Here is a 24,979-nt window from a genome sequence, read left to right as displayed (position 1 = left end):
TCTATTACTAGGCAAAGATGGGAAAGTTGAAAGGAAACTACCATTTAGGGAGCCCTTCATATGTTCACAAGGCTTCCCTGGTGGCTCAGACGGTAAAGCATCTGCCTTCAATGCGGGAGACGCGGGTTTGATCCCTGGGTTGGGAAGATCCCCTGAAGAAGGAAATGGCAACCCACTTCAGTACTCTTGCCTGAAAAATCCCATGGACAAAGGAGCCTGGTAAGCTAAAGTCCATGGGGTCACAGAGTCAGACATGACTGAGCAACTTCTCTCTCTCTCTCTCATATGTTCACGAAACCCAATCTCACCAGTAAGAAAACTGATTCCAAGACATCAAATAGCTTTAAGCAGATCATTAACCCATTGTAGTGAAGATACACTTCAAATTTCAGTGGAAATTAAAACAGAGGAGACGTATCAATATGACAGAGTAGAAGGATGCAGAGCGCACCTCCTTCATGAGCACATCAAAAATATATCTACATGTGGAATAATTTTCACTGAAAACTAACTGGAGACTGGCAGAAAGACTCTTGTACAACCAACGCTATGTAAAAGACCTGCACAGAATTGGGTAGGAAAGGAAGGGCAGCGATCAGAGACCTCTGATCCTGGGAGGGGACGCAGATGAGGAGGGGGATCACATGGACAGAGATCCTCCCTGGGGAGGGGGCAGTCTAAGCCACATATTGGGCACCCTGGCCCTGGAATCTGACACCAGGTGGATGAGTCCCCTTAGGTTTGAAAATCAGTAGGACAAATAGGAGGGCTATATGAAACCTAGACTCTTCTCATGAGGAGCATGCTTGCTAGCTCTCAAAACAAGGCAGAGGAAGCCAATTGAAACAGCAGGGGACCCTGGCTGGTTTGCCATAACTGCCCCAGCCTGAGCTGAGTACTACTCCAGCCCCACTTGCTCCATGAGGCTGCTCCACACTAGGACGAGGGCTGCTGCAGCCGAGGGGAATGCTCAATTCTGAGGGATGGAGCTGGTTTGGACATGGAACAGCCTCTGAAAGGGGCAGGGGAAACTTCTACTGGTGCTTATGGAGACAGCACATCAGAAGCGGTCTAAGACCCTAACTAGGGCTGGGACTGCCACAGCCCACACACAGACCGCCTCTGTGACCCAGTCCAGCCCAATCCTGCTCTGCTCTAGGGAGATGGTGATGGGAGGGGGAGATCACACACTTATGGGGAACAGAGCCAGTTCAGATCATACATTAGAGCTTCTGCTTCAGCAACTTGAGACCGGACCTCTCTCCCAGTAGGGTGATATCAGCCACTGAGCAAAGCAGACGGCCCAGCTCACACCTAGCTCTACATGTAGCCCCTCCATCTCCAACCCCACCTCCTACCAACGTGACACCTGCCAGAACACCGTGGGGAAAGATGTGACCCATGCTTATGTCAGATCCAGTTCTCCCACCAAAGCCACTGGACACATGCAGACTGTATAGAGTCACTTCCACACAAGGACATCCATGGAGTCAGTAACTGTTTCACCTAATCTCATAGGGACAGAGCAAGTTAATCAAGATGACAAGATACAGGAATTTATTTCAATTGAAAGAACAAGAGAAAACCCTGGAAAAGAAACAATGAAGTGGAAGTAATTTACTTGGTAAAGAGTTCAAAGCGTTAGTAATAAGAATGCAAACTGTATTAGGGAAAAGAATAGATTAATACAGTGAGATTTTAATAAGGAACTAAAATATAAAAAAAGAACCCATCAGAAAGGGTGTGGAGAGAGGGAACCCTCATACATTGTTGGTAGGAATGTAAATTGGAACAGCCATTGTGGATTACAGTATGGAGGTTCCTTAAAAAACTAAAAACAGAACTACCATATGATCCTGCCGGAGAAGGCAATGGCACCCCACTCCAGTACTCTTGCCAGGAAAATCCCATGGACGGAAGAGCCTGGTAGGCTGCAGTCCATGGGGTCACGAAGAGTCGGACACGACTGAGCGACTTCACTTTCACTTTTCACTTTCATGCATTGGAGAAGGAAATGGCAACCCACTCCAGTGTCCTTGCCTGGAGAATCCCAGGGACGGGGGAGCCTGGTGGGCTGCCGTCTATGGGGTCGCACAGAGTTGGACATGACTGAAGCGACTTAGCAGCAGCAGCAGCATGATCCTGCAGTCCCACTCCTGTGCATATATCTGGAGAAAACCATAATTGAGAAAGATACATACACCCTTATATTCATTGCAGCATAATATACAATAGCCAGGACACGGAAGCAACCTAAATGTCCATCAACAGAGGAATGGATAAAGAAGACATAGCACATATATACATGGAATATTATTCAGCCATAAAAAAACAGTGAAATTATGTCACTTGCACTAAAACTCGTGGACCTAGAGATTGTCTACTGAGTGAAGTAAGAGAAAAACATCATACAATATAACTTATATGTGGAATCTAAAAAATGTTACAAATAAACCTATTTACAACCCAGAAATAGTCACAGATGTAGAAAACAAATTTATGGTTATGGTAGGGGGGAGGAAGGGGTGGAGACATAAATTGGGAAACTGGGATTATACATGTATAATCTTAATTATTATATTATATACACACTAACTATATAAAAGAGATAACGAATAAGGACCTACTGTATAAAACGGGGAATTCTACTCAATACCCTATATAGTGACCTACATGGGAAAAGAAGTTTTAAAAGAGTGGATATATGTATATGTTGAACGGTTCTATGAAGACCTACAAGACCTTCTAGAACTAACACCAAAAAAAAAAAGATGTCTTTTTCATCAAACGGGACTGGAATGCAAAAGTAGAAAGTCAAGCCTGGAGTAACAGGCCAGTTTGGCCTTGGAGTACAAAATGAAGCAGGGCAAAGGCTAACGGAGTTTTGCCAAAAGAATGCACTGGTCATAGCAAACACCCTCTTCCAACAACTCAAAAGATTACTCTGCACATGGACATCATCAGATGGTCAAGACCAAATTCAGGTTGATGGTGTTTTTTGCGGCCAAAGATGGAAAGACGCTATACAGTCAGCAAAAACAAGACCAGGAGCTGACTATGGCTCAGATCATGAACTCCTTATTGCAAAATTCAGCCTTAATTTAAGAAAGTAGGGAAAACCACTAGGCCGTTAAGATATGACCTAAATCAAATCCCTTTTATGATTATACAGTGGAACTGACAAATAGATTCAAGGGATTAGACCTGATAGAGTGCCTGGAGAACTATGGATGGAGGTTCGTAACATTGTACAGGAGGCAGTGATCAAAACCATCCCCCAAAAAAGGAAATGCAACAAGGCAAAATAATTGTCTGAGGAGGCTTTACAAATAGCTGAGAAAAGAAGAGAAACGAGAGGCAAAGGAGATAAGGAAAGATATACTCATCTGAATGCAGAATTGCAAAGAATAGCAAGGAGGGATAAGAAAGTGAACAATGTAAAGAAATAGAGGAAAACAACAGAATCTGAAAAACTAAGGATTTCTTTAAGAAAATTAGAGGTATCAAGGGAACATTTCATGCAAAGGGGCATGATAAAAGACAGAAACACTATGGACCTAACAGAAGCAGAAGAGATTAAGAAGTGGCAAGAATATATAGAAGAACTGTACAAAAAAGTTGTTAATGACCCAGATAACCACAATGGTTTAATCACTCACCTAGAGCCAGATATCTTGGAGTCCAAAGTCAAGTGGGCCTTAGGAAGCATTAGTATGCACAAAGCTAGTGAAGGTGATGGAATTCCAGGTGAATTATTTCAAATCCTAAAAGATGATGCTGTTAAAGTGCTGCACTCAATATACCAGCAAATTTGGAAAATTCAACAGTGGTCACAGGACTGGAAAAGATCAGTTTTCATTCCAGTCCCAAAGAACAGCAATATGAAAGAATGTTCAAACTACCACACAATTGCACTTCTTTCACATGCTAGCAAGGTAATGCTCAAAATTCTTGAAGCTAGGCTTCAACAGTATATGAACTGAGAACTTCCACATGTACAAGATGGTTTTAGAAAAAGCAGAAGAACCAGAGATCAAATTGCCAACATCTGTTGGATCACAGAAAAAGCAAGAGAATTACAGAAAAACATCTACTTCAGCTTCATTGACTACACTAAAGCCTTTGACCATGTGGATCACAACAAACTGTGGAAAATTCTTAAAGAGGTGGGAACCAGACCGTCTTACCTACCTCCTGAGAAACCTGTATGCAGGTCAAGAAGCAACAGTTAAAACTGGAGGCAGAACAACAGACTGGTTCCAAAACAGGAAAGGAGTACATCAAGGCTGTATATTGTCACCCTGCTTATTTAACTTATACACAGAGTACATCATGAAAAATGCTGGGTTGGATGAATCACAAGCTGGAATCAAGATTGCCAGTAGAAATATCAACAACTTCAGATATGCAGATGATACTACTTTAATGGCAGAAAGTGAAGAGGAACTAAAGAGCCTCTTAATGAAGTTAGAAGAGTGAAAAAGCTGGCCTAAAACTCAACATTCAAAAAACTAAGATCATGGCATCCAGTCCTATCACTTCATGGCAAATAGATAGGGAAAAAGTGGAAACAGTGACAGACTATTTTCTTAGGCTCCAAAATCACTGTGGATGGTGACTGTAGCCACGAAATTAAAAGACATTTGCTCCTTAGAAGAAAAGCAATGACAAACCTAAACAGCATATTAAAAAGCAGAGACATCACTTTGCCAACAAAAGTTCATCTAGTCAAAGCTATGGTTTTTCCAGTAGTTATGTACAGATGTGAGAGTTGGACCATAAAGAAGGCTGAGCTCCAATGAACTGATGCTTTCAAACTGTAGTGTTGAAGAAGATTCTTGAGAGTCCCCTGGACAGCAAGGAGATCAAACCAGTCCATCCTAAAGGAAATCAGTCCTGAATATTCATTGGCAGGACTGATGCTGAAGCTCTAATACTTTGGCACCTGATGCAAAGAGCAGATTCATTGGAAAAGACCCTGATTCTGGAAAAAAATTGAGGGCAAGAGGAGAAGGGGCTGATGAGATGGTTGGATGGCATCATTGACTCAATGGACATGAGTTTGATTTAATCTCCGGAAGATAGTGAAGGATAGACAAGCCTGGCGTGCTGCCACTCATGAGATCACAAAGAGTTGTACACAACTGAGCAGCAGAACAACAGCAATATATATACTTATAACTGATTCACTGCTGCTGCTGCTAAGTCACGTCAGTTGTGTCTGACTCTATGTGACCCCATAGATGGCAGCCCACCAGGCTCCCCCGTCCCTGGGATTCTCAGGCAAGAACACTGGAGTGGGTTGCCATTTCCTTCTCCAATGCATGAAAGTGAAAAGTGAAAGTGAAAGTGAAGTCGCTCAGTCGTGTCTGACTCTCAGCGACCCCATGGACTGCAGCCCACCAGGCTCCTCCGTCCATGGGAGTTTCCAGGCAAGAGTACTGGAGTGGGTCGCCAGTGCCTTCTCCGTAACTGATTCACTAGAGACAATTATATGCAAACAAATTTGACAACCTAAAAGAAATGGACAAGTTTCTAGAAATATAAAGCCCACAAAAATTGAATCAAAAAGACAGTTTGAACTGACCTATCACTCGAGATGAAATTTTTGTTGTTGTTGTTTAGTTGCTAAGTCATGTCCTACTCTTTTGTGATGCCATGGACTATAGCCTACCAGGCTCCTATGTCCATGAGATTTGCCAGGCAAGAATACAGGAGTGGGTTGCCATTGCCTTCTCCAGAATATCTTCCCGGCCCAGGGATCAAACCTGTGTCTTCCACACTGGCAGGTGGATTCTTTACCACTGATCCACCAGGGAAATCCAGAGATGAAACAGAATCTATCAATTTAAAACTCCGTACAAATAAAAGTCCAGGACCAGGTGGCCTCACAGGCAATTCTACCAAACAAAGGAGAACTTATACCAATGCTTCTCAAACTCCTCCAAAAAACTGAAGAAGGGAAAACACTCCCAAAGACATTCTCTGAAGCCACCATCACCCTGATACCAATACCAGATAAAGATACTACCAAAAAAGAAAACCACAGGCTTATATCTTTGATGAATAGGGATGTAAAAATTCTCATCAAAACATTAGCAAACTGAATGCAACAGCACATGAAAAAGATCATAGACCACAACCAAGGGGATTCATTCCAAGTACACAAGCATGCTTCAGTGTATGCAAATCAGTCAATGTGATACACCACATACAAAAGAAAAGACAAAAACCACATGATCATCTCAATAGATGCCAAAGAAGCATATGATAATATTCAACATCCATTCATGTTAAAAACTCCTACCAATGTGGGTATAGAGGGATCATATCTCAACATAATAAAAGTTATTCATGACAAATCTATAGCCTATATAATACTCAATAATGAAAAGCTAAAAGTCTTCCTGCTAAAATCTGGAACAAGGACATACACTTTCACCTCTTTTAATCAACATAGTATTGGAAGTCCTACCAACCACAGCAATCAGATGAGAAAAAGAAATAAAAGTTATCCAAATGGGAAGGAAGAGGTAAAATTGTCATTACATGCAGATGTCACGATTCTATATATATAGAAAACCCTAAAGACTACATACAAAAACTACTAGAACTGACAAACAAATTCAGCAAGGTAGCAGGATATTAGATTAATGTACAAAAATCGATTGGATTTATTTACACTAACAATGAAATATCAGAAAGGGAATGTAAAAAACAGTACCAGACTTTCATGGTGGCCCAGTGGTTGGGAATCCACCTGCCAATGCAAAGGACACAGGCTCGATCCCTAGTTCAGGAAGAGTCCACATGCCATAGGGCAGCTGAGCCCATGTGAAACAACTACTGAAGCCCGAGAGCCCTAGAGCCCATGCTGCACAACGAGAGAAGCCCACACCCTAAGAAGCCCACGCACCGCGACTAGAGAGTAGCCCTGCTCGCCACGAGCAGAGAAAGCCCGCACACAACAGTGAAGATCAGCACAGCCAAAAACAAATAAATACAATTTAAGATAAATATTCTAGAAGCAGCAGCCGTGGCAGATGCATGTTGATGTATGGCAAAACCAATACAATATTGTAAAAAAAATAATAATAATTAAGAAAAAATAAAAATAAAAAATACCTTTCAAAGTTGAATTCCCAAAAAAGAAATACTAGAAATAAACCTAACAAAAGAACTGGAAGACTTATACACTAACTATAAAACATTAATAAAGGGAATTGAAGATGATTCAAAGAAGTGGAGAGATATCCCATGCCTTTGGATTGGAAGAATTTATATTGTTAAAATGGCCATACAACCCAAGTGTGTGTGTTTAGTTGCTCGGTCATGACCGACTCTTTGCAACCCCATGGACTGTAGCCCACCAGGCTTCTCTGTCCATAGAATTCTCTAGGCAAGGATACTGGAGTACGTTGCCATTTCCTTCTCCACACAACCCAAAGAAATCTCCAGATTTAATACAGTCCTGTCACTCATGACATATTTCAAAGAACCAGAACAGATAATCCTAAAATGTATAAAGATCCATAATTGCCAAAACAATCCTGAAGAAAAAGAACAAAGCAGAAGGCATAATCCTCCCAGACTTTTGGTTACTACAAAGTTTCAGTAATTGAAGATAGTGTGGTACTGGCACAGAAACAGCCATATGGATCAATGAGACAGAACAGAGAGCCCAGAAATAAACCCAAACACCTCCAGTAACTTTATTTTTGATAAAGGAAGCGAGGATATACAAAGGGAATAAGACAGTCTCTTTAACAAATAGTGTTGGGAAAGTTGAAGGGCTGCATATAACTCAGTGAAGTTAGAACACATCTTCTCACCATACACAAACTCAAAATGGCTTAAAGATTTAAACATAAAACATGACACCATAAAATTCCTAGAGAGATCATAGGCACAACATACTCTGACTTAAATCGTACCAGTGTTTTCTTAGGTCAGTCTCCCAAGGCAATAGAAATAAAAACAAAAATAAACAACTTACAAGCTTTTGCGTAGAAAAGGAAACCATTTTTAAAAAGACAATGTACAAACTGGGAGAAAATATTTGCAAGTGATGTGACTGACAAAGGCGTGTAATTTCCAAAATACACAGCAGCTCATACAGCTCAAGAACAACAAAAAAAACAACGCAATCCAAAAATGGGTAGAAGACCTAAATAGATCTTTCTCCAAAGAAGAAATAAAAATGGTCAAGATACATGGAAAGATGCTTAGTCTTGCTAATGACTAGAGAAATGCGAGTCAAAACTACAATGAGGTACCACTTCACACCAGTCAGAATGGTCATCATTACAAACTCTACCGGGGCTTCCCTGGTGGCTCAGTCAGTGGTCAGGAATCCACCTGCTAATGCAGAAGACACATGTTCAATCCCTGATCTGGGAAGATCCCATGTGCCACAGAGTGACTAAGTCCACGCACTGCAACTAGTGAGCCTGTGCTCTAGAGCCCTGGATCTGCAGCTGCTGAGCCCATGTGCTGCACTGCTGAAGCTTGTGTGCCCAGAGCCTGTGCTCTGCAGCAAGAGGAGCCACCACTGTGAGAAGCCTGTGCACCACGACTAGAGTGGTCCCTGCTCGCCACAACTAGAGAAAAGGCCCGCACGGCAACAAGACCCACCACAGCCAAAAATAATGAATACATAAGTAAATACAATTATTTTTAAAACTCTACAAATAACAAATGCTGGAGAGTATGTGGAGAAAAGGGAACTCTCCCACACTTTGGTGGGAATGTAAGTTGGTACGGCCCCTGTGGGAAACAGTATGGAGGTTCCTCAGAGAACAAAAAACAGAATTACCATATGACCCAGCAATCTCACTCCTCAGAATATTTCTGGACAAAACTACAATCCAAAAAGATACGTGCACCCCTGTGTTCACAGCAGCACTCTTCATAATAGCCAAGACATGGAAATAACCTAAATGTCCATTGACAGATGAATGAATAAAGAAGAATCCATACATATGTTAATACACAATGGAATACTACTCAGCCATAAAAAGGAATGAAATGATTCCCTTGGCAGCAACACAGGCACAACTAGAGATTATCATACTAAGTGAAGTCAGAAAAAAGACAAATAAATACCATATGTAATCACTTATATGTGGAATCTAAAATATGACATAAATGAATGTATCTACAAAACATAAACAGACTCATAGACAGAGAACAGACTTGTGGTTGCCAAGGTAGAGGGGGTTGGGGAAGAGATGAAGTGGGAGGTTCGAGTTAGCAGAGGTAAGCTATTATATATAGAGTGGATAAAGAACAAGGTCCTACTGTATCACACAAAGAACTAATATCATCCTTCTCAACTGTTAAAAAACACTGGAGAGAGGAGAACATTCATAAATTCATTCTACAAGGTCATCATTACCCAGATACCAAAATCAGGCAAAGATACTACAAAAAATAAAAAATTACAGGCCAATATCTATGATAAATATAAGTAAAAATGCATGACAAAAATATTACCCTAATTCAACAATATAAAAATCACAAAATTAAATGGGACTTATCCCAGGAATGCAAGGATGGTTCAGTATGCCTAAATCAATGTGCTACATCACATTAAAAAAAGGAAGGATACAAATCATATGATCATCTCAGTAGACAAAAAAGGTATTTGACAAAATTCAACATCCATTCATGATAAAAAAAAATTCTCAAAGTTGGTATAGAAGGAACATATCTTAATACAATAAAGGTGATTTAAGATAAGAAAGCCTTTTTAAGTGAACAATGTAAAGAAATGGAGGAAAACAATAGAGCAGGAAAAACTAGAGATCTCTTTAAGAAAATTAGAGATAACAAGGGAACATTTCATGCAAAGATGGGCATGATAAAGGACAGAAACAGTAAGGACCTAACAGAAGCAGAAGAGAGTAAGAAGAGGTGGCAAAAATACACAGAACTGTACAAAAAAGGTCTTAATGGCCTGGATAACCACAGTGGTGTGGTCACTCACCTAGAGCCAGACATCCTGGAGTATGAAGTCAAGTGGGCCTTAGAAAGCATTACTATGAACAAAGCTAGTGGAGGTGATGGAATTCCAGTTGAACTATTTCAAATCCTGAAAGATGATGCTGTGAAAGTGCTGCACTCAATATACCAGCAAATTTGGAAAACTCAGCAGTGGCCACAGGATTGGAAGAGGCTGGCTTTAATTCCAATTGCAAAGAAGGGCAATGCCAAAGAATGTTCAAACTGCTGCACAATTATCCTCTCATTTCACATGCTAGGAAGGTAATGCTCAAAATCCTTCAAACTAGGCTTCAGCAGTATGTGACGGAGAACTTCCACATGTACAACATGGATTTAGAAAAGGCAAAGGAACCAGAGATCAAATTGCCAACATCTGTTGGGTCATAGAAAAAGCAAGAGAATTCCAGAGAAACATCTACTTCTGCTTCATTGACTACGCTAAAGCCTTTGACTGTGTGGATCACAACAAACTATGGAAAATTCTGAAAGAGATGGGAATACCAGACCAACTTACCTGCTTCCTGAGAAACCTGTATGCAGGTCAAGAAGCCAGTTAGAATCAGACATGGAACAATGGACTGCTTCCAAATTGGGAAAGGAGTATGTCAAGGCTATACATTGTCACCCTGCTTATTTAACTTACATGCAGAGTACATCATGAGAAATGCTGGGCTGGATGAATCACAAGCTGGAATTAAGATTTCCAGGAGAAATATCAATACCCTCATATATACAGATTATACCACCCTCATGACCAAAAGTGAAGAGGAGGAACTAAAGAGCCTCTTGATGGAGGTGAAAGAGGTGAGTGAAAAAGCTGGCCTAAAACTCAGCATTCAAAAAACTAAGATCATGACATCCATTCCCATCACATCATGGCAAATAGATGGGGAGACAATGGAAGCAGTGATGGACTTTAATTTCTTGGGCTCCAGAATCACTAGAGACAGTGACTGCAGCCAGGAAATTAATAGATGCTTGCTCCTTGGAAGAAAAACTATGACAACCATAGACAGCATATAAAAAGCAGAGACATCACTTTGCCAACAAAGGTTCATCTAGTGAAAAGTATAGTTTTTCCAGTAGTTCTGTATGCATGTGAGAGTTGGACCATACAAAAAGCTGAGTGCCAAAGAATTGATGTTTTCGAACTGTGGTGCTAGAGAAGACTGTTGAGAGTTCCCTGGACAACAAGGAGATCACACCAGTCAATGCTAAAGGAAATCAACCCTGAATATTCATTGGAAGGACTTATACTGAAGCTGAAAATCCAATACTTTGGCCACCTGATGAAAAGAGTGGATTCATTGGAAAAGACCTGATGCTGGGAAGGATTGAAGGCAGGAGGAGAAGGGAACGACAGAGGATGAGGTGGCTGGATGGCATCATCGACTCAATGGACATGAGTTTGAGCAAACTCTGGGAGATAGTGAAAGGATAAAAAAGCCTGGCATGCTGCAGTTCATGGGGTTGCAAAGAGTCACACACAACTGAGCAACTGAACAACATGATAAACCCACAGTTAACTCTATACTCAACAGTGAAGAGCTAAAAAGCCTTTTCTCTAAAATCCGGACTAGGACAAGGATGCCCATTTCATCACTTGTAGTTAACACAGTGTTGGAAGTCCTAGCCATAGCAGTCAGAAGAGAGAAATAAAAAGTATCCAACTGGACAGGAAGAAAAACTACCAGGGTGACATCTACAAAGTCACCTTTGTAGATGACACGATGCTATATTTTGAAAACCCTAAAGTCTCCACCAAAAAACTATTAGAACTAATAAATGAATTCAGTAAAGTTGTAGGAAGTGAAAGTTCTATAATCTGAAAACCATGAAACACTTATGAAGGAAATTGAAGATGATACAAAGAAATGGAAAGATATTCCATGTTCATGAATTGGAAGAGTTAATAGTTAAGATGTCCGTACCACTCAAAGCAATTACAGATTTAACATAATCTCTTCCAAAATACTCATGACATTTTTCACAGAACTAGAAAAAATAATCCTAAAATTTATATGTAACCACAAAACACCCCACTTGCCAAGGTAATCTTGAGAATAAAGAACAAAGCTGGGGGAATCATTTGCTCTAACTTTACATTGCAAAGCCACAGTAATAAAAATGACATATACATCAATGGAACAGAATAGAGAGCCCAGAAATAAACCCACACACTTGTGCTCAGTTTATCTACAACAAGGGAGGCAAGAATGTACAATGGAGGAAAGACAGTCTCTTCAATAACTTGTACTGGGAAAACTGGACAGCTACATGTAAAAGAAAGAAATTAGAACATTTGTTCATATTGTATACAAAAATAAACTCAAAGTGGATTAAAGACCTAAATTTACAACCTGAAACCATAAAACTCCTACAGTAGAACACAGGCCAAATATTCTTTGATATTCTTTGACAAATTGTAGCAGATTTTCGTAGATCTCTCTCCTAACAGGAAAGAAACAAAAGCAAAAATAAATAAATGGAACTTAAATTTAAAAGCTTTTACATCAAAAGAAACATTGATAAAATAAAACAAAACAAACAAAAAAAACCTACTGAATGGGAGAAAATATTTTCAAATTGTATTATCAGTAAGTGGTTACTAGAGGATCCCCTGGCAGATCAGCTAGTAAAGAATCTGACCGCAATGCAGGAGACCTGGGTTCAATCCCTGGGTTGTGAAGTTCCCCTGAAAAAGGAAATGGCAACCCACTCCAGTATTCTTCCCTGGAAAATCCATGGACAGATGAGCCTTGCAGGCTACAGTCCATGGGGTTACAAAGTGTCAGACACAACTGAGTGACTAAACCACCATCCAAAGTATGTAAGTAGCTCATACAACTCAATAGAAAAAAGTCAAACTACCTGATTAAAAGATGAGCAGAAGACCTGAACAGACATTTTTAAAAGAAGATATACAGATGGGCAACAAGCACAGAAAATTTTGCTCAGCATCACTAATCTGAGAAATGCAAATCAGAATGACAATGAGATAGCACCTCACACCTCTCAGAATGGCTGTCAGGAAAATATCTGCAAATAGTAAATGTAGTGAGAGGATGAAAAGGGAACCCTCCTATACTGCTGGTAGGAATATAAATTACTGAAGCCACTATGGAAAATAGTATATGTGCTGCTGAAGTAAGCACTTTATTTTGGGGGGCTCCAAAATCACTGCAGATGGTGACTGCAGCCATGAAATTAAAAGATGCTTGCTCCTTGGAAGAAAATCTATGACCAACCTAGAGAGCATATTAAAAAGCAGAGACATTGCCAACAAAGGTCTGTCTAGTCAAAGCTATGGTTTTTCCAGTAGTCATGTATGAATGTGAGTTGGACTATAAAGAAAGCTGAGCACTGAAGAATTGATGTTTTTGAACTGTGGTGTTGGAGAAGACTCTTTGAGAGTCCCTTGGACTGCAAGGAGATCCAACAAGTCAATCCTAAATGAAATCAGTCCTGAATATTTATTGGAAGGACTGATGCTGAAGCTGAAACTCCAATACTTTGACCACTTGATGCGAAGAACTGACTCCTTGGAAAAGACCTTGATGTTGGGAAAGATTGAAGGCAGGAGGAGAAGGGGATGACAGAAGATGAGATGGTTGGATGACATCACCGACTCAATGGACATGAGTTTGAGCAAACTTCCGGGGTTGGTGATGGACAGGGAAGCCTGGCGTGCTACAGTCTATGGGGTCGCAAAGAGTCGGATATGACTGACTGAACTGATGAAAAATAGTATGGAGCTTCCTTAAAAACTAAAAGTTGAACTACAATATGATCTAGCAATCCCACTGCTGGGTATGTAACTAGAAAAGATGAAATCTCTAATTCAAAAAGATACATGTACCTGATGTTCATAGCAGCTCTATTTACAACAGCCAAGATGTAGAAGCAACTCAGGTGCTCCTCAGCAAATCAGTGGATTAAGAAACTGTGACATTCGGCAAGATGGATGGACCTACAGAATATTATGCTTAGTGAAATAAGCTAGATACAGACAGACAAATACTGTATGATCTCCCTTATATGTAGAATCTAAAAAACAAATGAATGAATACAACAAAACAGACTCGCAGATATGAGAACAAACTAGTGGTTACCAGGAGGGGAAGGGAAGGAGGGAGGAACAAGATAGCGGTAGGGGATTCACGGATACAAACGACTATGTATAAAATAAATAAGCAACAAGGGTATACTGTACAGCACAGGAAGATATAGCCATTGTTTTTAGTGACTTTAAATGGGGTATATCTATGAAAATGTTGAATCACTGTGTTGTACACCTGAAACGAATGTAATATTGTAAACCAACTTATTTCAATAAAAGAAGAAATAAAATTAATTAGGTTCAATGGACATTTTGAAACCTTTTCCCATATTGGCCATTTTCTTTCTCAAGCAACCTTAGAACTCACCTGTCTTTAAAAGAGAAAAACAAATCCTCTCGTCTCCTTCCGTGTCTGTCCTTCATCAGGCTCCCAAGTCCCTCCTTTGCGCCCATGCCCACTGCTCATTCTGCTGTGAACACTTTGCCTCCACCTACATGTGGCCATGCTCTCTCCCAAGCCACCAGTAGGACCATGTCCCCTGAGACTCTTTCCAGCTCTTACCTTCTTGGGAGCATATGGCTCTACTAGTCATCCCCTCTTTCTAGAATTTTCTTTCTTGGCTTCCAGGACACTGGGCAATTATTCATTCATTTCAGTTCAGTTCAGTCGCTCAGTCATGTCTGACTCTTTGTGACCCCATGAACCGCAGCACACCAGGCCTCCCTGTCCATCTCCAACTCCGGAGTCCACCCAAACCCATGTCCATCGAGTCGGTGATGCCATCCAACCATCTCATCCTCTGTCATCCCCTTCTCCTCCTGCCCTCAATCTTTCCCAGCATCAGGGTCTTTTCAAATGAGTCAGCTCTTTGCATGAGGTGGCCAAAGTACTGGAGTTTCAGCTTCAGCATCAGTTCATTCATTCATCTCCTACTAATATGTCTGAGGTCTGTGCATGCCAGGTACCAGGCCAGGCACTGGAGCAAAACACGATCAATTCTCTGCAGTCACATTGCTCAGAGTCTAGGCAGAGACAGATTTCATCAAATAAGCACACAAATCATTGATTTAGAACTGGAGAGAGTGCTGTGAAGGAAGAGTGTGAGAGTTTTGAGAACATAAGACAGGGTGCCCTCACCAAGACCAGGTGTCAGAAAGACTTCACGAAGGAGGCAGTGCTTTGAGCTGAGGTCTACAAGAGGATCGGGAGTCAGCTACTTGGGAAGAACAATCTAGGTGTTTAACAGTGTGTGCAGAGGCTGAGATAATGGAGGACAGCCTATTGGGAGGTTGTAAAAGAAAGCCAGTGTGGTCAGTGCAGAGTGAATGAGCAGAACATGGCAGGACATGAGATTGGAGAGGTGGGCTGGAGTCAGCTTTTGCCCTGTGAAACCGTGGATGAGGATTTTGGGCTTTAAGTGACATGGCTGTATGACCATACAAGCTGTGAGCTGCACACCTCCTGTTAGTCACTCAGTCATGTCCGACTCTTTGTGACCCTACGGGCTATAGCCCACCAGGCTCCTCTGTCCATAGAATACTGGAGTGGGAAGCCATTCCATATTCCAGGGGATCTTCCCGACCCAGGGATCGAACCCGGGCCTCTTGCATTATAGGCACATTCTTTACCATCTCAGCCACCAGGGTAGCCTCCTAGGACCAGAGTTATGTTGTTATCTATGGTAACACTGTGCAAATGTGAATAATGTACCGTGGAGTGTGCATCTTGCACAACCATACCCAGAAACCAAGTAGTCTAACTGCAGTGAGTACAATGGACAGGAGAGGGCAAGAGGCTTTGAGGAGCCCAGTTAGGAACCAGCGGCAGTGGCCGCAGTGTTACCCTACCTGCCCCTTCACACACTCCCTTGTTGAGCTCACCTTTGCCCCTGTCTGCCTCTCTAGCAGTTCCTCCTTAGGCTAACTCCCTAATCTTTGACTTGAGTGGAATTTAAGGAACACTCAACATCAAGCAGTAAGGGGAGGACAGGAATTAGCCCAGAGGACATGGGACTGTATTTGGCAGAAAGTGATTCAGCCTGACCAGGGCGAGGTAGCAGGTCTCAGCTACGGGTCAGGATCCCAGTTAGAGGCTCAGATCTGTGCAGGAACCAACGCGGAAGCAGAAAGGGGGCTGCGCTCCAGGTCTGGCGGCTGGTCCCTGAGCCCTTGGTCTATCAGCGAGAGAGCTTGGAGCAGAGTCTGAGCCCCGCAGGGTGGAGCAGGATTGGTGTACAACTGAGACGAGGCCTGGGCAGGAGCAGGCAGGAGGCTTTCCAGGAGTTGAGGGAGCCCTAAGGAGATTCCCGAGCCCTGGGCCCTCGGCTTCTGGCCCAGTTGGTCTTAATTTTTGCGGTGCTGGGACCTGGGCACACCTGACTATGGCAGTAGCCACAGCTGCCTGGGTTCCCAGGCTAAGACCTGGAGCCACTGGAGCCCCCGCCTCCCACTCTGCTGGTCCTGAATGATCCCCGTTCCTATTCACCAGGCCACTGCTGGAACCCTGACCTTGTCCCCAAACCCTTCTCTCACAGCAGCTCAGCCTCCTCTCTCCCACTTTTGAATCCTAGAGCATTTATTATTTTCTATTCTCTGACATCATTTACTTCATCTGACGTTCTGCACAGTTAGGGTGTTTTTTTGTGTTTTTTTTTTCCTAATAACTTTTACTATGAAAAATATCACATAAAGAGTGGCACATAAAAGTGTGGGTTAGTGAAATATTCCACGAGCCACCTGTAACTAGCACCCAGTTCAAGGGAAACAGCCACCCCGGCTCCTGAAATTTCCCTCCACTTGCCCTTTTTCGACTTATGTAATCCTCAATCTCAACTCTCCTGCCTTGTATAGTCATTAGGCTTTCACCTTTCTCTTTTTTTAACTTTTCCTTATAATTACCACAGTTTGTAACTGTATATGGGCTTCCCAGGTGGCTCAGTGGGGAAAGAATCCACCTGCAATGCAGGAGATGCAAGAGACATGGGTTTGATCCCAGGTCAGGAAGATCCCCTGGAGGAGGGCATAGCAATACCTATTCCAGTATTCTTGCCTGGACAGTTCCATGGACAGAGGAGCCTGGCAGACTACAGTCCATAGGGTCACAAAGACTTGGACACAACTGAAGCGACAGAGCACACACAAGCATGTAACCCTATAGTAGGCAAAGAGTTCCTTTCTTTACGTTTTCTCTATGCTGGTTCTTCAGGGAAGGCTCTCCAGCAGAGTCATGAGTGCAGAAGGGCCAGAGCAGAGCCTTGTGGGGAGAAGGTGGAGAAGTCAGTGTCAGCAGAGGGTTAGTAAGGCAGCCAGAGAAAGTGACCAATGAAGACAGGAACAGAGAGAGGGGACAGGGGAAGTGAGGGGGGAGGAAATGGTTGCATGAAAGCTCAGGACCCGCAGTGGAATTCTCCTGATAATAGAGTCCAGCTCCCAGTCTCAAATCCGGCCACCTTGCTCTGTCCTTAATCTTTCAGATGACACCTGTCTACCCAGTATTCCCTGCCAGGTGGGCTCCTATGCCATCTAGGGGCCCGCCCTCCCTTCTTAAAGGAGAGGTGGCTTAGTCCTAAGCCACCGCCTCATCCCCCACTGTAGCCCCAGGCTATCCCCTCCTTTCCACCACTCACAGCTGGCTCTGTGGTGCAGGGTAAAGGCAGAGGGGCCCCCAGACACAGGTGAGACCAGGGACAGAGTCGGGTCAGGTTCCTCGCACCTGAGATGCTGATTCCAGGGCAAAGGCTGCGTGCCCTGGAGCCTGCTGTCTTTCAGTGAGAGGTGCAACACCCACACCCCAGCACCTCTGCCCCTCACTGTCCCCTGCTCTGAAGTCTTGCTGCATAGCCCTCCCATCCTTCAACACCCACCTGCCCCTGGTTGGCTTGTGGGGCTGCTCTTCTGTCCTAGCAGGACAGGGAGGTGGCTCTCCAGGAGCACACCCCTCCCCTGGGACCATGCTGGGCACCCATGGTGGGTGGCAGGAGGAAGGGGACAACCAATGCCAATTTGGACACCACTGAAGCAATGTGTTTTTTGTTTTGTTTCCTATGCAGACATCGTCAACTGTGACCTGAAATCTACCCTGCGAGTGTTATACAACCTCTTCACCAAGTACCGGAACGTGGAGTGAGGGTCAGACTGGACCATCCCCGGAAGCGCCTTATCCTGCTTACTCCTGTCTCCTGCTCTGTGCTCTCCTCCAAGTCCAGCTGCTCTTTTCTCAGAGATAGTGGGAACTGAGATCAGGAAGGAAATGACCTCAATGGGCTGACCTGACCTCCTAGGCTCTGAGGCTGACCCATCCTGGTACCAGGTCCAGATTTCCTTCTGTGTAATCTGGAACCAGCTTAGGCACCACAGCCCATCCACCCACCTACCCACCCTCACAAGATGAAAACAAAGATAAGAGTTACCATTTAATGGGTGTAACCTATGGGCTGGGCACCACGCTAAGTGCTCTGACCTACTCCAACTCGTGAATACTCATGACTCCCACTGAAGAAGATGTTATCAGCCCCTTTTACAGATAAGGAAACTGAGGCTCAGAGAGGTTACGTGACTTGGCAGAAGCTGCCATTTGTTTTGCTTCTTTGAAGAACATGTTCGTTAATACTAGCCCATTATGTTACATTCTCTGTACATCCTGTACTTGCGTTTGCATGTGCACCTGCGCCCTCCAAGAAGATAGGACCCCTGATCTCAGCACAAGGCAGGCTAGGTCAGGACTCAGTGGTTCACACTGAAATTGGCAAATCAAATTTAGCCCAATTAATAGTGTGTGTGTGGCAGGAGCCGTATCCCTCAACTCCTTTGTACAAATGAAAATTACTCTTAATTCCTTCAGATTTGTAATAACCCCTTATTCTAGTTTCAGGGTGACATTTGGAAAGGATTCTGTTTGAAATTAATGGAGTGGCACATTTTGCAGCCTTTTTGCCTGATTGCATGTAATGGAAGTGCCCTATATTTTCCTACAAAATAAGTCCTTGATTCATTATCGTTAGGCAAATGTACAATATACCCAGGCACCGCAGAGAGCTGGGCACAGGCCCATGCGAGCAGGGCTTGGGAAGCAGGGCTCTTCAACAGGGACTCTTGAGCTTTAAAGAAAGGAACTCCTTTTTGCCCTCTAATTGATCATTTAGACCATTTCTGGCGAAGTCTACCCACATGCAATTACTGGCTAATTCAGGCAAGCAAAAATGCAAGTTATTTAGACCCAATCTGAGTAGGTTTCCTTGCGTGGGTTACCCGCGGGCTTGTGGTTACATGGATCCCCTCTACATGAACCGAAGTTTGGAATACAGGGCTCAAGTTGTCTTAGCCTGAAGGGCCTGGGATAGGAAAGGGGCTGAAGCGGGGTGATTAGGAGGACAAGAAGCGTGGGGCAGATACTTGCACACTTAGCATACAGGGGGACATCCTCAGACCGAGGGATGTGGCTTGTGGTATTTCACATTTGTACTCTACGTTGACCAAAGCCTTGGGATAGGTAGTAACTTGTACTGATAGATCTTCATTATAGAATTTACTGAAGTATGCTAGGTGGACACTTGCCCGTATTCCCACCTCTGGATGTCTGTGCCTACTTTCGTACTACTTGAGGCCCAGTTGCACAAAGCCCCTCTCTGATTTGAGGAATTCATCGTGATCTCTATCTACACCACCCAGAGGGAGGCCTTCCGTCATGTCCAAACATTCCTTCCTGCTTTTCATCAATTCTTACTCTACAGTCTCGCTGCAGTTGCTCAAAACCCATATAATTTCAATATACTACTTATTTCTGGAGAGATTTCACTCGAAAAGTATTATTCAGCATTTAAGATACAAAGAAAATGTACTCTCTTGTGTCGATCTGTGTAAAAGAATACAATCCTTTTTTACATAATTAGTGAAATAATTCATTTGTCATTAAGAAACACTAAATACAGTACTATCTCAGTTTGCTCTTTTTTAAATTCCTGATAGCGATTCAGCATAAATAATTGCTTTGTCTCCTTGAGCAATACTAAAGCAGATGAAATAAGAGAAATGAACTCATTTAAATGTGCTTTGCTATATGAATTTTGTCTCCATGTTGTGCTTTTTTCTTATATTCAAGCTGCAAATGGACAGTGGACAAGTGACTTATGAAGAGCACTCCTTTTTATATTTTACATATGTACTATATGAAAACACATCAGAACACTTGGAAATTCTTTTAATAGCAGGTCCAATCTGTCAGAAAATGGTGTTTTGAGACCAAGGTCTTTACCTTACTCTGAAATTCCAGGGCTTGGGCCTGCTTTTATAACTCTGCCATCTCATTTAGAGGTTTTTCTTTACATTATGGAACCTTGTGCCTAAAACGTGACTGTTTTTGAAGCGGGGTAAAAGGCATCAGAAAACAAATAAACCAAACGTAACCTTTGTCTCTTTTAAAAGAAAAAAAAAAAATCTGAGGCAAAAATCAAGTCTCTGTAGGCTCACTGGATCCTTTTTTCGTCTTTTCTAAATTTAGATTATTTCATATTTTTAATAGTTAATGTGTAAATTGTGCAAAATTCAAAAAGCATGAATGGATATCTAGTGAAAAACCCAGTCTTCCTCCCTCCTTTTTCCCAGCAGACAATACCTGTCTCCAGAGGCAACTATTTTGTTGTTTCTAGTATTTGCTTCCAGATATCCCAACAATATAAAGTATATACATGTCTGTCAACATATATAAGATTATTTTAAGCATAAATAGCATATTATACATACTATCATGCACACTGCTTTTTTCCATTTAATGTTCTATCTTAGAGATTATTTTGTGCTGGGTATTAAAACTCTCATTAAACTGAGAATATGAGTACTTTATAAATCCAGATGCACATCCCTGCTCTGTATGAGCTAGAAAATGAAAGCCCCACCAGAAGGAGGAAATGTTCTCAACAGTCACGACTGGGACCTACTGGAGTGGGGAGTGGGGGTGGGGAGGACATTACCAGAAACATTCCCCTGTGTCCTCAACTGAATTTATTTCTTAAAGGCCTCTTTTGGATCATTATGGTAAATGGTGTACAGTTTGATTAAGCTGGTAGTTATACATATTACTAGGGCTACTAATTTGTAATTGACTCAGAAAATACTAAAAGTTACTGAGTAGCCACAGTATCCTGCTACAAGCCCAGCCACCCATGCAGAGCCCGTCTACTCTATGGGAAGGCTCCAACTTCACATGTGCAGGCACAGAGCTGACATTTCCAAAGTCTGGGAGAAGGACTCTTTATCAGCACATCATCAATGTTGTCTTGAGTTGGTTGCTATTTGCAATTGCTGCTCTTGGTACTTTTTAATTATGAATTACAGTTAGCTTAGCTTTATCATTATCAGTTTATTTTGTTGTGGTTTTCCTGGTTAACCCAACAGAGTACACTGAAGCTTATTTGCATCAACAGTATCCCTGGGCTGTAATTTTCCAATAACTTGACTCTCAGACATGTATACATTGTGGTTCAAATATGAATCATCCATACTCCAGTGCTAGAACAAATGTATACATAATCCACTCCCCCTAAATTATCATTAATTTATTTTTCCAGTGGAAAATGAGACTAGATGGAGTCGGTAAGTCAAGCAGTTTTGCCCTAAGTAGGGGCTGATCAAAAATAATTTCAGATCCACTGCACTTAATTACAACCCCACCTCAAGAACCCTACCTACATACAACATACTAAAGATGCCAAAGGGGTGTGTTCTGAAACCTCCATTAATGCTAATATTGCATGCAATCTCCTCCCCCACCCAAACTTCGCTTATATCCGTTGGAAAACTTGAGAGTTGCTGCGAATACTGAGAACGAGAAGACTGAATTGAGATGCAATTCCTGGGTGGCTGGTGGACTGATCAGCTTCCTAACACTTGTAGATTCAGGTTCCAGTAACAGACTAGTAATGTAGGAGCGGCTCACTGTTATAACTGCAAAGATTCTATCTGCACACAGCGAATTTTGACCATCTTTTCCTCTCTCTTTCCTAAAAAATATAAACCCAGGCTAGCTACAAGATTTGTTCATGCCCAATGCTTTGCTCTGGTAGTGTTTGCACATGTGTTCATGATGCTAGCCAGGCACCATGAGGGTGCTCAATGGAAGATGCCCAGTCCCCACCCCATGCTCGACAATCTTTTGAGATTTGCAGATTTCCCAGGCAGGAAGCACCGCTGAAGCATCTTTTAAAAGTACATTCTGTAGGATGTTAATAGATGTGAGGTGAAAAATATGTCACCCTTGAGTTGAGAAAACAAGACGCCAAAGAAAATTAAACTCCCTTTCTATGGTTTGGGTTTTACTTTTTGCTTTTTTTTTTTTCTCATTGGAGCCTGACTCAGTGTTCCCTGCACTAATGAAGATTATGACTCTCTAAGGGGAGACCAGAAGAGGGCATCCCAATCGTGCTTGACCACGGGACCTATTTGATTCCTGAAGAATTTGCAGGCTGAGTACTCTGTGGAACTCATCCATTCATTTAGCCCTTAGGCCATATGGTCTAGAAGTATGTATTGAGTGTCTACGATGCATTAGGTGAACTGTGACCAGTGGCCATCAAGGCTCACTCATAGAGCTTAAAAATAATCACAAATTAAAGGTACTGACAAATTGAGATGACCCCTGTAGAGAAGTACATAAAACTTTGAAGGAGGTCTCATTTAAATTTTGAGGTCAAGAGAGGTCCCTGGCAAAGTAATATTTTAAAGTGACACCTGAGGGAGTTTCCTGGTGATCCAAAGGTTAAGAATCCACCTTACAAAGCAAGGAACACAGGTTGGATCCCTGGCCGGGGAACAAAGATCCCACATGCCAAGAAGCAGCCAAGCCTGTGTACCATAACTACTGAGCCCACGTGCCCCAACTAGAGTCCGTGCATCACAACGAAAGATCCCACGTGATGCAATGAAGATCCGACACAGCCAAATAAAAAAAAACATTTTTTTAAAAGACATTCTAATAAATAAATAAAAATAAAGTGACACCTGAATCACTGAGCTATTCAAGTAAAGAATATTAAGAACAGGATCCCAGCTAGGAGAAGACTCAGTTCCCTAAACAAACTGGTAGGAAGTCAGGATGGCTCGAGTACAGAGTGAGAGGGGAGAAGAGGTGTCAGATAAGAGGATTACAGATTCTATCATAGGAAAAATGGGAAGCAATGTATGTTTTTAAAAAAGCCTTCTGGCCACTGTGTGGGAAAACTTTGGAGAAACCTATGTCAGTAATATGGACTGCCCTTCCCATCTCCTTACCATGGTTGTTGCTGGAGAGCAAAGGGCCCAGGAGAGGAGCTCCAGCTTCTGCCCCGCCCCACGCTAATCTGGTCTCAAGCCTGCATAGGAAGCCTGGGTGTGCTATCCAAATGCAAGGCCTGCTGGGCGCTCCTAATACTCTACCCTCCTGCGGGGATCGAAGGAGCTCTCAGGCATCCCCATCCTCTCTACATTTGGGTCTTATGAGAAGAGCTAAGGAACCAAAGGGGGCTTCCCAAGTGGTGGGGTGGTAAAGAAACCGCCTGCCAATACAGGAGACCCAAGAGATGCTGTTTCGATCCCTGGATCAGGAAGATCCCCTGGAGCAGGATTTCCAGTATTCTTGCCTGGAAAATTCCATGGACAGAAGAGCCTGGTGGGGTATAGTCCATGGGGTTGCAAATAGTCGGACATGACTGAACACACACACAAGGAAACCAGAAGGCTGGATGAGGCTGCACATGTAAAGCAAAGGAAAGGAGCGCCTACCAGGCAGAAAGCTGTGCCCTGGGGACCAGTGCCTGCAACCTGCTTACCAGAGGACTTGTACTGTCTCATCCCTATTCGGGTTCAATGTGGGGAGTGGGAATGCCATTCTGCAGCCTGGGCACAGGGCAAGGTATAGGGTTCCTGGAAGTGGAGTAATAATCTCATTTTCCCAATTATTATTAATCAGCATGAATTATTATTATCATATAAGGCCTACCAAAAGTGGGTCACTTATGCTGCATAGTTAGGGTCCTGTGAAATATCTTTCATAGGAAAGTAGTATATTATTTTATTTTCATTGGAAGTGAAATACCAGAAATATTAGAAGACACCCCCACTTGGGAGCTCCTTGGTTGGAAACCAGTCCAGTGGGCACCTGCCCCACAAGCATACTTCTCCTTAGCCGGCTCCCTGGCCCAAGCAATCAGGATTCTTGCCTCAACTCCCCTCTGCACACTGTGGGCACTAGCCTTGATGCTGGCATTTAAAAGGGCACTTAGGAATTTCTGAGAAGCCCCAATGATTAAGATAAATGATGTTTTATCAGTGAAATGAACTTTTCATTTCTTGTTATTGATTTTCATGTTTTCACATTTTCAGATGTTGTTTGTTTGCCCTGGGGTGGCATTCCAAGACACACAAACGTCATTAAGGCAACCACTTTAAAGAGTGCCCTGTTTTATTGAGGTGGACAGGACAATAGATAAATATTTAATCAGCTACACATTTGCTCAGTCTGGGAGCTAGGATTAGGACTGCACGATGCTCAGGCTCTTATGTGTCTTCCTGGAAACCCTGACAATGGCCTCACCACCTGCCCTTTAGAAACACAGTGTTGCCCATGGCAAACATTTGCCAGTGTTTCTGAAAAGCAGCTCTTGGAAGGCTTTCTTCACTCAAGCTTCAGAGGACATCCAGTCGCTCCTTAATTGCCACAATACTGGAGAATATACTCTCATGGAACAGGAGACATTTGGCTTGAAATAATAGATAATAAGACAGTCCCAGTGAGCATGTGCTAAGCTAGGCACTCAGGCCATGTATGCTGCATCTCCTCCATGCTGTGAGTCTCTAGGTGATGAGTGCACATTGCAGGGAGGGGCACTGATCGCATCCTCCATTCAGTACCTGAGCCCACACTTCCTGCATCGCCTGCCCTAGTAC

The 24,979-nt window shown here is 42.7% G+C and overlaps 1 protein-coding gene across 2 annotated transcripts in view; it reads left to right on the top strand.

The window, feature by feature from the left end:
- PARVA (parvin alpha) overlaps nucleotides 1-20,125 on the top strand; it is a 179,092-nt gene extending 158,967 nt beyond the window's left edge. Inside the window, exon 13 of one of the 2 annotated variants that reach the window (XM_024975536.2) lies at nucleotides 18,115-20,125. In XM_024975536.2, the coding sequence (XP_024831304.1) occupies nucleotides 18,115-18,191 (77 nt within the window). In that variant the 3' untranslated portion in view covers nucleotides 18,192-20,125. 2 annotated transcript variants of the gene reach the window in all.
- Nucleotides 20,126-24,979: the final 4,854 nt, after the last annotated feature.

Source organism: Bos taurus, chromosome 15, assembly GCF_002263795.3.
Source record: "Bos taurus isolate L1 Dominette 01449 registration number 42190680 breed Hereford chromosome 15, ARS-UCD2.0, whole genome shotgun sequence".
Classification (NCBI taxonomy): Eukaryota; Metazoa; Chordata; class Mammalia; order Artiodactyla; family Bovidae; genus Bos; species Bos taurus.
Note: the sequence above shows the minus strand (reverse complement) of the source record. Positions and strands in the feature narration are given on the sequence as shown.